Source organism: Staurois parvus, unplaced genomic scaffold (genome assembly GCF_062004578.1).
Source record: "Staurois parvus isolate SC_StPar_1 unplaced genomic scaffold, SC_StPar_1.0 ptg000465l, whole genome shotgun sequence".
Lineage (NCBI taxonomy): Eukaryota > Metazoa > Chordata > Amphibia > Anura > Ranidae > Staurois > Staurois parvus.
Genome location: NW_028318261.1, coordinates 121,024 through 134,853, shown reverse-complemented (window position 1 = coordinate 134,853; position 13,830 = coordinate 121,024). Strand labels below are relative to the sequence as shown.

The 13,830-nt window shown below is 43.0% G+C and overlaps 1 protein-coding gene across 1 annotated transcript in view; it reads right to left on the bottom strand.

Annotated features, from left to right (window-relative positions):
- Window positions 1-395: 395 nt before the first annotated feature.
- The window catches only part of LOC149452763 (uncharacterized), a 65,372-nt gene continuing 51,937 nt past the window's right edge, over window positions 396-13,830 (bottom strand). Inside the window, exon 5 of the mRNA XM_089688997.1 lies at window positions 396-989. Coding sequence (XP_089545123.1) covers window positions 629-989 — 361 coding nt within the window. The 3' untranslated portion in view covers window positions 396-628. The remainder of the gene's footprint in view (window positions 990-13,830) is intronic.

The following is a 13,830-nucleotide window of genomic DNA, read 5'->3' as shown; positions in this document are numbered from 1 at the left end:
TGGGAAGCATTTTTACCGCTTCCCAAACGCCTCTGACAATCCTGCACATTGCAGCACATGGTGCATTTCCATTAAATCATACAGTGGCAGCTATACATATGTGTGTAAGAGTTAAATGCTCCAGTTATGGTCACTCTCAGTTTGTTGGTACATTAGATTGTTGTCCCACCATTTGAAATATCTCCATGTAGATTGAGACTACGAGTGTGTAACTGTCACAGGTGGGTTGCTGATTCCATGCACTCACTGATGCCACGTACTCACTTGTTGTCATTCAAGCCAGTAGACTGAGAATAGCCAGTGGCAATAAAAAGAAAATTACACATGCTGGGAGACATTTAACATTTGTCTGGAGTAGGGCTTTAACACAGGGGTTAGTGAAGAGGGATGCTTAGTTTCCCTGGTGGGATTTTGTCTCCGTTTTATTCTTTTGAAGGTTGAGAGATATTAAACCAATTATCATTTAGTTAATGCTGGAAGTAAATAAAATAGAAAACACAATGTAGAGTAAGCTACCAGAGGTAGAAGACATTATTGCAAACATACCCCTTACACATAGCTCAAAACAATTATCAAAATGCAAAAAAATAAATATCATTGCTGTAAATTTAAAGCAAAATATATTACTCTAATAAAAACTTGCACCAAAATATTGGCCCATTTCACTAGCAAGACGTTTAAGTTCTTGGAAATCAACAGGACATGGGTCGTCTGGTTTTTCACCATGGTCATAAAGTTGTAGATTTTCTTCTTCTAAGTTATCATTCATGCCAACATTGAGCTGTTCAGTTTTTGCTTCCACCTCCTCAGCTGTCCTGGGAAAGTCAACAAATGCTAACTGGTCATCTTGACCAGGCCATGGAACAAGATCTGAATCATAGTATGTTAACTCTGCTTCTCGGCGGACTACTGGCTGGAAGAGAGAATCATCCCTGTAGTTTGTAAAATCCATTATGTCATCGGGCTTCTCACATGTAGAAATAAGGTTTCTGAAGATGAAAAAGAAAATACTAACATAAGTAGACTACTATGAACAACAACAGTTCTAAAAAGTGTGTTTGTTGGGGTGATGGCTGCTTGATGCAAAAAAGTCACAAGCATTATGAAGTCAATTTTTATATTATTTTCATACACAGTAAGAATCTAGAAGTAGCTAGTCATGATTGTTCAGTAGCCTTGCCTTAATAGGGGTTGTTTAACAGGAAAATTACATCAGTTATACAGCCATGTAGTAGCAAATTCTGCAAGTGACTATGCATCATTGTACTGACTATACATGTTCAGCTACAGGACATTGTCATACATATCACTTACAATCCTTACTTGTAAAATAAAAAGCATATCCAACACCTTCCCACCCAAGCCTTAGACCACTATACTATACTCCTTAATGCAAAAGTCACATTTGAACCAAGATCACAGTGCTGTAGTGTAGTGCTGCACATTATGTGGGAGCAGGGCACATTACATGAGGGCAAGGCACATTATGTGGGAGCAGGGCACATTACATGGAGGCAGGGCACATTACATGGAGGCAGGGCACATTATGTGGGAGCAGGGCACATTACATGAGGGCAAGGCACATTATATGGGAACAGGGCACATTACATGGAGGCAGGGCACATTACATGGAGGCAGGGCACATTATGTGGAAGCAGGGCACATTACATGAGGGCAAGGCACATTATGTGGGAGCAGGGCACATTACATGGAGGCAGGGCACATTATGTGGAAGCAGGGCATATTACATGGAGGCAGGGTACATTATGTGGGAACAGGGCACATTACATGGGGCAGAGCACATTATGTGGAAGCAGGGCATATTACATGGAGGCAGGGTACATTATGTGGGAACAGGGCACATTACATGGAGGCAGGGCACATTATGTGGGAACAGGGCACATTACATGGAGGCAGGGTACATTATGTGGGAACAGGGCACATTACATGGAGGCAAGGTACATTATGTGGGAACAGGGCACATTACATGGAGGTAGGGTACATTATGTGGGAACAGGGCACATTACATGGAGGCAGGGTACATTATGTGGGAACAGGGCACATTACATGGAGGCAGGGTACATTATGTGGAAGCAGGGCACATTACATGGAGGCAGGGCACATTATGTGGGAGCAGGGCACATTACATGTGGCAGAGAACATTATGTGGAAGCAGGGCACATTACATGAGGGCAAGGCACATTATGTGGGAGCAGGGCACATTACATGGAGGCAAGGCACATTATGTGGGAGCAGGGCACATTACATGGAGGCAAGGCACATTATGTGGGAGCAGGGCACATTACATGGAGGCAGAGAACATTATGTGGAAGCAGGGCACATTACATGAGGGCAAGGCACATTATGTGGGAGCAGGGCACATTACATGGAGGCAGGGCACATTATGTGGGAGCAGGGCACATTATGTGGGTACAGAGCACAGGGCACATTAAATGGGACAGAGCTCATTACATAGGACAGAGCACATTACATGGGACAGAGCACAGGGCACATTACATAAGACAGAGCACATTACATGGGACAAAGCATAGGGCATATAACATGGTTCAAGGCACAGTACATGAAACAGTACATGGGACAGAGCGCTTTGCATGGGACAGGGCACATTGTCTGGGACAGACAGTTGGGCACAGTGTGGGGACACAGTTTGGCACACTCCTGTACCGGCTTCTGTCTTATTCTACCAGGCTTCAGAGGTGGCTTTCAACAGGCCCCCAGTGGTGCGCTGTTCCCTGCTGGCCCCTCCTTCCCATCTCCTATCCTGTCCATCCCAGTGATGCCACATACAAGCACCTGGGATAGACAGGAGGGGAGGAGGGGCCGGTGGGGAACAGTGCGCTACAGCCAATAGTATGCCAGCCGCTTCCCTGCACTTGTGTCCATGCGATCTACCTGTCAGCTGCCTGCGACTGACAGGTAGATTGCCATGGAACCCTGGTTGAGAAACACTGAGCTAGGCAAAGTAGGCTGCCACAAGGCCCTTGGCGACTGCCTACTTTGCCTAATTAAAGAGACACCTCTGCATGCAAAACACATTAAAATGCACACTTGGCTTGCTTTAACCACTTCCTGTCCGGACACTTTTACCCTCTTCCTGTCCAGGGCAATTTTTAGCTTTCAGCGCTATCACACTTTGAATGACAATTGCGCGGTCATGCAATACTGTACCCATATGAATTTTTTACCATTTTTTTGAGACAGATAAAGCTTTATTTTGGTGGTATTTATTCACCGCTGGGATTTTTATTTTTTTTACTATGTAAATGAAAAAGTTCAAAAATTTTGAAAAAAAGTGTTTTTTTAAATAAAATTTTGCAAATAAATAATATTTCATCATAAATCTTAGCCAAAACTTATTACGTTATTTTTTTAGTAAAAAAAAAAATCCAAATTAGTTTATAACCAAAAATTATAATTTTTAAACTTTTTTTTTTACATTTTATTTTATTTTTTTTATATTATTTTTTTTTTTTTTTTACATACTGTCACCCTAGCAGTACACTGTCACCATGGTGACACTACTACTTGTGGAGGGTGATGAAGATTCTTTTTTTTTTTACACTGATTTTACACCCATATAGGATGTAAAAGCAATCATTTCTCTTTCTCTCTGTCTGCATTCTTGCAGTCATTGAGAATTACTGAGTGAGCTGTGAGTGGTCACAGCTTGTCACATGGTACAAGGCTGTTGTGAATAGCCTTGTACCACGTGACCTCTGTGATCATTCACAGATTTCACACATAGTAAGCAATGATGTCACAAGTGACATCTTGCTTACTACTTTGCATGTGATCACTGATTCGCCAATCAGTGATCACATGATCGGGACCTCGTACAGAGGTCCCGTCCGACGATCGGTGTTTCACTGTGTCCGGAGGACACAGCGGGCACCGGATCGCGGTGGTGCGCGCTCCCAGGGAGCGCGCACAGCTAGAAAAGGCGAGTGCCGTTTATGGACGGCAACCCGACCCTGGACTGCCACCGCCCTGCCGTTTATAAACAGCAGGTGGACGGCAAGAGGTTAAGATTTCATATCAATGCATTCAAATGTTCATAAATCCCATGTTTTGAAAATGTATGTGTTCTACCACCAACCAGCTCATTTACTGCCCAGGACATTGCCATTCATTTAAAAAACAAGACAGATGCAATCTGTGATGAAATCATAACTGTTCAGTTACCTTCCCATACCTTAACATACCATGCCTACCACAACACAAGGTTAACAAACTTTTCTATGATGTCCCCCTAACCACCTGCAGTTGGACTCTATTCTCTCCTACTCCAGTCACCCTCTTGCTCTATTCTACACTTTGTAACCCACGTCTTCAATATCTCCTTCCTTGCTGGCATCTTCTCACCCCTATAAAACATTCACTGGTTACCCCCATACTTAAAAATCCCACACTGGGCCCCACCTGCCTGTGAGTAGGTGCAGGGTAGTGTAGCGGCAGTAAAGACACAGAGTCTAGGTGCAGGTAAACTCAGTTCAATGCAGAGATGCAGTGGGTAAAGATGCACCAACAGAGTCTGTCTTCAGAGGGTAAAATTCAGTCTGGCCGGTCCGGTCTCAGAAGGGAGGCTTCCGTGCAGGATTGCGAGTCTCTAGCATGTCCCTACTCATCTGGAACCTTTCCCTGATGTTATCACTTTCGCTGACAGATGGGTGCTGTTTCCCCACTCTAGCCACTTTGCAAAAAGCCTTCAAAAGCCCTGGGGCAGAGACATATAGGATGGCGACCAGAGGACACCTGGATGCAGCGTGGCCAACAGGAACACTGCCCCTAGGGATCAGGAAACCATACAGAAACCAAACTTCTCCTGACTTCCTCTCGAGGTTGTGGTACCGCTCTGGTCGAGCGCCACCTACAGTGGAGAAACCAGACTGCACCTGCCTACATGCCTGAACAACCTAAGACCTATATTTCCTTGCTCCCATATACCTAAAAAACGATTGGAACACCTAGTCTAAAACTATTTGTGCTAGTACCTCATTGATAACAAATTTTTGACACCTTACAGCCTGGTCTCCACCCTCACTGCTCAGGTAAAACTAACCTTCTAAAACTTACTATTGACTTCATAATTGCTGAAACCAAATGGCCTCTACTCTGTATTCATACTATTAGACCTTTCTATTGCTTTTGATGTAGTTGACTAGCCGATCCTCCTCAAGAAACCTTATTGATTTAGCCTCCAAGCCTCTGTTCTTACCTCCTCCTTTAATAGCCTTCCATGGCTTTCATTATTATCCCTGTGCTGCTGACACCCGAATCTGTCTCGCTAGTCCTCAGCCAGCTTCTTTAGTGCCCTTGTATATTTTCCTAATGACATGTCAGCATTTTTTCCAAAACAGAGCTCATAATATTTCCTCTTTGCATACTCACCTCTCCCAAATTCTCCTTCAAGACCTGTAGCACAACTATCAGCCCCCCTCATGCCATTGTGTTAAGTATAATCCTGGACTCTAATCTCTCCTTCTGGCCCAACTTCAACCCTCTCTCCAAATCTTGTCACTTTTACCACCATACCATTTTCAAAATATGCCCATTCCTAACCAATATATCACCAAGTTATTAATTCACGCTCTTGCTGTCTCTTCGCAACTACTGCAACCACCACCTCATTGACTTACCTTTGCACAGTCTATCCCTTCTTAGGTCTATCATGAATGTTGCTGCCAGACTTATCCACCTTAAGCACCATTCAGTATCCACCACCCCTCCCACTTCCATTCAAAATTTAAATTACTACTAACAACAACATACAAAGCCATCCCCAAATCTGCCCGCAGCTCAGAATATCACCCAAATCGTCCTCTTGACCTCTCCCAGGACCTCCTACTATGCATAGAAGCTCCCTTGTCACATCCTCCCATTTCCCATTCTCACCTTCAGAGTTCACTGGAGCATCTGTCATTCTCTGAAGCCTACCCCAATGTCTCCCGCTATCTCTTACTCTTTATGCCTTTAGGGGATCCTTGAAAATTCATGTCTACTGGGAAATCTTACTCGCCTCTACCAAAAAGTAGAACTTTTACTTTCTCCATCTACTCGTCCCTTCACAGCTATTACCATTTGTGAAAGAATTACCCCCCCTTTTTTTCTTGTTTTTTTGAGTGCAAGTTCTCATGAGCAGTGCCCTCTTAACCCTGTTTTGAATTCTTTTGTAACTCTACTGTCTCCCTTTATTTTGTAAAGTGATACGCAAACTGCTGGCAATATATAATTCCTGAATAACAAGCACATATATAGTTAAATCCAGTCTTAGAGCAGGTGTTGCAGCTACTGATATAAGTATTGAAGGTAGAAGTAAAAGTCCTGACAACACGTATTGAGAGTGCACATGCACACCAAATGCAGGTTTGATTTGCTTAATGCACATAATCCAAGTTTTGGAATGGCACTAACAAATATGAGTGAGTTTCTACAGTATATGTTTTATGTGTTTAATAAATATTTGAACTGGTACGTTATAAAAGTTTTATTTCCTCTGGCCTAATGGAAGAATAAGTGTCTTACTGGATGGTAAAATGGTGCTACAGAGCTTTTTATCTCTATAAAAAGCTCTGTAGCACCCTTTTACCATCCAGTAAGACTTATTCTTCCAAACAGGGATTGCTTTTAGGTCTGCGATGACTTTCTAAGATTAAAGTGTTACTAAACCCAGGACCCTGCATTCACTATATCTGGTCTCCCACAGTACTCAGAACATGGAAATGCAATTAGTTTAGTAAATATAAGCTGCTAAATACCTTTCCTCATCAGCAGTTAGAGCAGTCTTGTGATTTCAGCTAAGCACTGGTTAAAGCTTGTAGGAGGAGATTTCTTTCTGCTCTAGGAGGATGCAAATCCCCTGACCTCTGTCTGAACAGTGCTGATTGGCCCTGTGCTGATTACATGCACTCTCCCAAGAAAAAAAAAACCTCTCTAGCAATACACACTAAACTGAGCATGTGCAGAAGGGCTACGGTTCATTCTGTCTTATCAGCGTGGACATTTGAACAAGAGGAGGGGCAGAGAAGTCAGGATCAAGCCGCCTTTTTACACAATGCAGAGGATTAACCCCTTAGGTTCAGCAATGAGTATACCAAGCATGCTTTACTGCATATACACACAGATTTTACTGTTGTGGGTTTAGGTGTCCGTTTATGAACCAGCGGTAAATGATCGCTGCTCAGTTCTCCTGAATTCTCGGAGAACACAGTTCTCCTGCGAATGCCGTTTATGAAGCAGTGTAGATCAGTTCTCCGAACAAAGGGAGAATGGTCTACAAACGCTGGAAAACGGCTGCTTTTACTATAATCTCGCGAGATTACAGTTTACTAAACAGAGGTAAATTATCGCTGCTTAGTTTTCGGTTCCTCCGATTCTCCAGCTCTGGGCTGGAGAATCTGGAGGGAGAACACAGATCTCCAGTGAAGGGCTAAACATGTTCTCCGCTGAGCTCCTTAGTGTCATAAACTGTGAATGACCAGAGAATAGCTGCGATCCTCTGAATCGCAGCTATTCTCTGTGTCATAAACTGACACCTTAGTAACACTTTAACTCTTTAACCACATGCCGCCCAGCCACTGTAGAAATACGTTGGCAGGGTGGCACGGCTGGGCAAAACCACGTTTTAAAACGTGTGTTTGCAAAACAGGTAGGGGGCGCACGTGAGGCGCGCCTCCGCCCTACCTGTCCCGCCGATCATGACTGCGGACGTCAGTCGCCAGGTCACAGCCGGTCGTTTCCGGCTGTGTCCCGCTGATTAGTGGCAATCACTGACAGAGAGCAGGGCTGTAGTAGCTCTGCTCTCTGTCAGTTCCCTGTCAGCTCCTGACATGCTGAGCAGGAGAGAAGAGTTTATCTCTCTCGATCAGCTGCCCCCCCCCCCCGTGCAGAACACACCCCCGCCCCCTAGTTAAACACTCCCCTCACACAGTTAACCCTTTCAGTAAATAAAAAGTTAACCCCTTCCTCCCCAGTGCCATTAGTACAGTGACTTTTTTGCACTGATCACTGTATTGGTGTCACTGGGGATGTCAGTGATCCCAAGTCAGTTCCCCCCCCAGTGTCAGAATGTCCGCCGCAGTCCCGCCGTAAGTCGCTGATTGCCACCATTATTAGTATAAAAAAAAATTCAAAATCCCAGTATCTTTATCGCCATTTGTAAACGCTATAACTTTCACGTAAACCAATTAATTTACATGTATTGGGGTTTTTTTTTAGCAAAGACATTTTGGCCAAAATTTATGACGAAATTAGATTTTTACATTTTTTTTACTGTACAAGTTTTATAGCAAAAAGTCCAAAATATTGTTTTTTTCTCAAAATTGTCAGCCTTTTTTTTTTTATAGCGCAAAAACTAAAAACGCACAGGCAATCAAATACCACCGAAAGAAAGCTCTATTTGTGTGAAAAGAAGGACATAAATTTAATTTATGTTCCGTATTGCATGACCGCACAATTGTCCGTTAAACTAGCGCAGCGCTGTATGGCAAAAAAATGGCGTACATTGCAGTATCTATACCATAGATTGTAGACGCTATAACTTTCACATAAAGCAATCAATATACACTTACTGGGATTTTTTTTACCAAAAACATGTAGCAGAATACATTTTGGCTTAAATTTATAACTAACTTTGAGTTTACTATATATTTTTTATAGCTGAAAGTAAAAAATATTGTTTTTCTTTAAAATTTTTGGTCTTTTTTTTGTTTATAGCGTGAAAAATAAAAAGTGCACAGGTGATCAAATACCACCGAAAGAAAGCTCTATTTGTGTGAAAAAAAGGACGTAAATTTCGTTTGGGTGCAGCTGTGCATGACCGTGCAATTATCAGTTGAATTAGTGCACCGCCAAGTAGCAAAAAGAGGCCTGGTCATTAAGGGGGGGTAAATCCTCAGGAGCGCAAGTGGTTAAAGTCAACAAATCTAGAGACGTATTTGTTCACGAGAGGGTTAAAGTGGTAGGGATATTTTACAGAATTAGAGAATACAAAAAGGAACACAGTTAATGCACAGTTTTAGGGCTCGTTCACACTTGACTGTTTTACCAACTCTTGCCAAACGCCCCTATAGCGTTTGGCAAGCGTTGGTCCGGCGTTTGCGGAGCCTATAATGAAGTTTGGATGGTGTTACCGCTCCGCAAACTCCTCGGAACCGCGTCGCAAACGCCAGCCGGGCGTTTGCGGAGCGGCACCATAGACTAGAATAGGAGGCTTCAACGCCTCCTGAATCGACCAGAGGCATCCGTTTTGCCGCGACGCTACCGCTCCCATTAGAACAGCACCATGTGCTGCAATGGGCAGAATTGTCCGAGGCGTTTGGGAAGCGGTAAAAACGCTTCCCAAACACCGATCTGCCGCTTGAAAACAAGGCTAGTGTGAACGTAGCCTTAATGCTTTTGGAGAAGTTATGTTTAAATGTAGACATTTTTGCAGGTTTTTGTCAAATTTATATTAGTTGGCATTTGATAATATTCATTTATTATATGCACAGTGGTGTTTTTATGTATGACTTATTTGTAACATTGATGGTTAGTTTTTTAAATGCACTTAGATCGCTTTCTTTTTAGATGAACATTGTAGCTTTTTAATATTGCAACATTATAATGTGCTTTGATGCACATTTTAGTGCATTTTAGTCTTGGTTTACACTTAGCAAGCTCGTTGCGGGTCAATCACATCTGCAACCGCCCACAACCAAATCGTGCTGCTCTTACAAGACATCATGAATGACATCCCCACGCATTGCAGCCCACAGTGCGTTTATGAAGTAGGAACTGCAGTGAAAATGCATGGTCCAAAAGACCATGTGATTTCTCTGCAGCCGCGTTTTTAAAAAGGTGCACTTTTGTTTTCGGAAAACGCAGGCACGGTAGCCTGCACAAGTGGGAACCAGGGCTTAGTGAATCAACCCAATGGTGCAACACACAGCGGAAAAAATGTTTTTATGAAAATTGTTAGTGCAGCACTAACGTTCATGCTTGTGCAGATATAAATTTGTATGACAGTTTATTTGCAAGTCTGCAAATAGAAAAATGCTTAGTGACATTGTAAACTCAGTAAGCATAAATGTCATGCAGGTGCCCCATGTACTAGTTATGACCTAACAACTTACATTCTTTTAAAATTAATATTATTAATTTTATTCAATTAAAATTAAAGAATATGTCAACCCTAAGTGTCATATTCCTGATATGTGTCTGCTGTACCATGTAAAAGGTTGCCACCTCATCCCTTTAAACTCAAACACATATTAATTACAAAGGTTCTGTGGCTGATTAAGGTGTTAATTGAACTCACTTGGTGCCATATCTACATTAAATTAGCCTCAGAACCTGTGTAATTACTATGTGTTCAGGTTTAAAGGGATGAGGTGGCAATCAGAACCATGTACTTGTATGAAAAAGTATCCTGTTCTTCCTTTGTGTGAAATACCTGGTGTTCCTGCCAGTCTCTCTGCTTTCCTATTAAAAACTGACCACATTAGGCAGGAGAGCACAGCATGGTCAGTGTTCTGTCTGTGCTGTGAACTCAGCCTGTTCTCTTACATTGATCAGACTTGCACTGTTAAGATCAGTGTACTGTTTCTTCTCCTCCTCTAGCGCTATAAGATCCTTATACAGCAGAGAACAGAGGGTATGTGATCACTTATAAAAAAAAGGGGAAAAAGGTACTTAGAATGTTTTTTTTTTTATATCTATGGTTTGCCTTTCATTTATATTTTAATCTGAATGGGATATTTTATAAGTTCACATATACTTTGAATACATTTTTAATGTATTTTTTTAAAGGGAAGGATTTCATTATTGACACACATTGCATAAATAACACAATTAATTATTTTATTAAATTATTTATTTGTACTGGTTTGTAGATGGTAGTGTTGGTCTTCATTAGGGTGCTGGATAAAATAAGGGAGACCAGGAATTCTGACTTTAGTTGCAGCATGCCTGTTTGGGGATCATGACGAAGGTACCATCGAGAGATGGGCAGTAGCAGTCATTATATTTTCCTTGGCATAACATTTACAGGATAAGTTCACCTTTGGACACATGTTACATGTTCAAACCAGCTGCCACCTGACTGCTGTGAGCACCATGGTTGTTCATTGACTCTTCTTGTCAGAAGTATCGACTTGCCTATATAGGATTTACTAGCAAGCAGATACACTGACAGTCTGAAAGAGACCTGCACGGCACCCATGATCTGCTGATCGCTGGTGCAATGCTTTCCAGGCTCCTAATGCAAAAAGTAATAAATGCACATGTAACACCCTGCTATCTAATGCAGAATGTTGAAGCTAATACAAGATGGCAGTGTCCTGCAGAACAGTAGCATTCACAGGCTAAAGGACAGCCATATGGAACTTGTACACTTGCAGGACTTTACTAAGGAGCAGTGCAACTGGAAACTACATTTCCCAGAGGAGCTTGTGTGTGGGTGGGGGCATATATATCTAAAAGCTCAGGAAACTAAACAAGACGTGAGAGGGGAGAGACAGAGAGAGGAAGAAGTGTGCTGACTGCTGGAGTATTGGACCAGGCCATGGAGACAAAGTCAGAGAGGGAGGAGGAGCGGAAAGAGTCTGTCTTGACCTGTTGCCCAGCGAGCCAATCCGTAAGAAGGATACCAGACAGGACATCGAATCAGGACTGGAGAGTCTGTGGGTGACCCTGATCTGCAGAGAAAGATGGATCGCTAAGACCTGCCGGACACCATTGATCGAGTGAGAGAGTCCCATACACCCACTAACTAAGTAAACGCTGTTAATTTCATCACATCTAGTTCTCCCAGCCGCCATCATTGGAACACATTGCATTACAGTCTAATCATCCAAGCTGACTGCAGGACACACAGCTGCAGGTCAGAATACAGCAGTGCCAACTGAAACAACAATTTACCCTTCCCAGCTGAACAGGATTTCTACTACTGTTGCCTTTGGCCCTTGTCACCCAGAGAAAGTTGTTCTTGTTCACAGACACTTATGCTAACTGTTACACTTCACTACTTCAAATCTGTCCTTGTTTAGTGCCTTAAAGGGGACCTTACAACAGTTCACTACCATTAAGAGGAGAAGTACTTATTAACTATCATCTACACCTTTGATCATCTTCACACCAATTGGGCCCCAACTAGCGTGCAGAAGGCTCCATATTGTTCTTAAAGGGACATTGGTTGATTATAGACAAGAGCTCTCTCCATTTTCAAATCTAATCCCTGCCATCAGTGAGCTTACCTGTTTATTGATAGTTGTTCTCACTCAATGGGCATTCAACAATCACCTCAGATTGGAGGCAGTGGATTATTTCTGAAAGCAGGCCTGCTAACAGTTATTGGTACTTTACTATGGATGCTGTTACTTTTACTTAAAGTTGAGGAGAGTGATTATACCTGATGCATATGCCAATGCTATTTTGTGCTTTTTGATCAAGCTACGTTCAGATTCAATATAAACTTCATATTTGTTTACCCTAACTTGAGTGTGAGTCCATTTTACAGTGGTGACTTATACTGGTCTCAAGAGTATGGTGGTGTCAAAGAATCTGTGAATCCAAAAAATAAAGCATGGAACCATCTCAAATCACTGCCTGGTGTCAAGAGGAGAATGGGAAACAGGAATGGGGTGTGGTGCTGAGCCTTCCTGGAGATAATTGGACGAAAGAGCAGATGTTATCAGCCTGCATTCCTGAACACAGAGGAAGCATCATCGATATCAGAAGTAATCCAGATGCATCCAATGTGTTGGTTGACTAAATGGGAAAAAGGGATCCCTCCTTTGCTTGAAGGTAAGAGTATACATTCGTCTGACACAGTAACGGAACAAGTGTTCCGATCATGTGCTCCTGATACAAGAGTAGAGAGTTCATGAAGAGGTACCACTGAACCAGAGCCATCTACGTCTGCTGATACTGTAGGGGGCATACCTGCCACTTCACTGGCTGAACTAGGGAAGTTCATAGAGACCCTATAAAGAACTCAACATCTATTACCAGTCATAACTACCGCAGACTGAGATTCGTCTCTGGTAAGACCCCTACTCTCCTAGGGGCAAATGACTTTGATATGTGGGTTGACCAAGTCATCCGGGCTATAGAGGAATGGGAAGTAACAGATGCCACGAAGAGACAGAAGGTAGTGGAAAGCTTGCAGCCTCCCACCTCGGACATTGTACGAAGCCTAGAATGAGATAAGCCAGGCTGTACTTCCCATGAGTGTCTTGAGACCTAAAGGGAAGTATTTGGGTCGAGAACTGTACAGAGATGACCTATCTATTCGAGCACACTGATCAACAAAAAGGGGAGAAACTGTCCGACTGTGTTCAAAGGTTGGACAAGATTCTGCACCAGGTGGTTGTTCAGCGAGCGGTGAAGGCAGAAAGCGCCAGCAAGGCCCTATAGACCCAAATTCAGAAAGGAGCTCAACCCTTTTTCCAATTGTATAGAAACTCAGAGTTAGATTTCCCATGGTGCTGTGATGTATTCAAAGAGACCTTTAGAGAGGAAGAAGCTCTGATGGTGGCCAAGGCTAGAAGGGCAGAGGTTCAGGGTGGGACCCAGCCCAGGGCTTCCTTCTGTGTCACGCAAGCTATTTCAAACAGAGAGGAGTTGTCTGAAGCACAGGTCATGGCTTCTGGATGATATAGAGCAGACTCTGTCCCAGTTGGCTCAGGCTCAGGCCCAAGCCATGATTCAGCAGTCTTTCTGTGAAGTCCTAAGATTGTGGGACAGGTTATGGAGGCTCACATTACCATGCAGAAAACCATGTCAGAGATGGGACAAATGGTGTTGGCCATGTCAGCTGGACGATAGGAACCC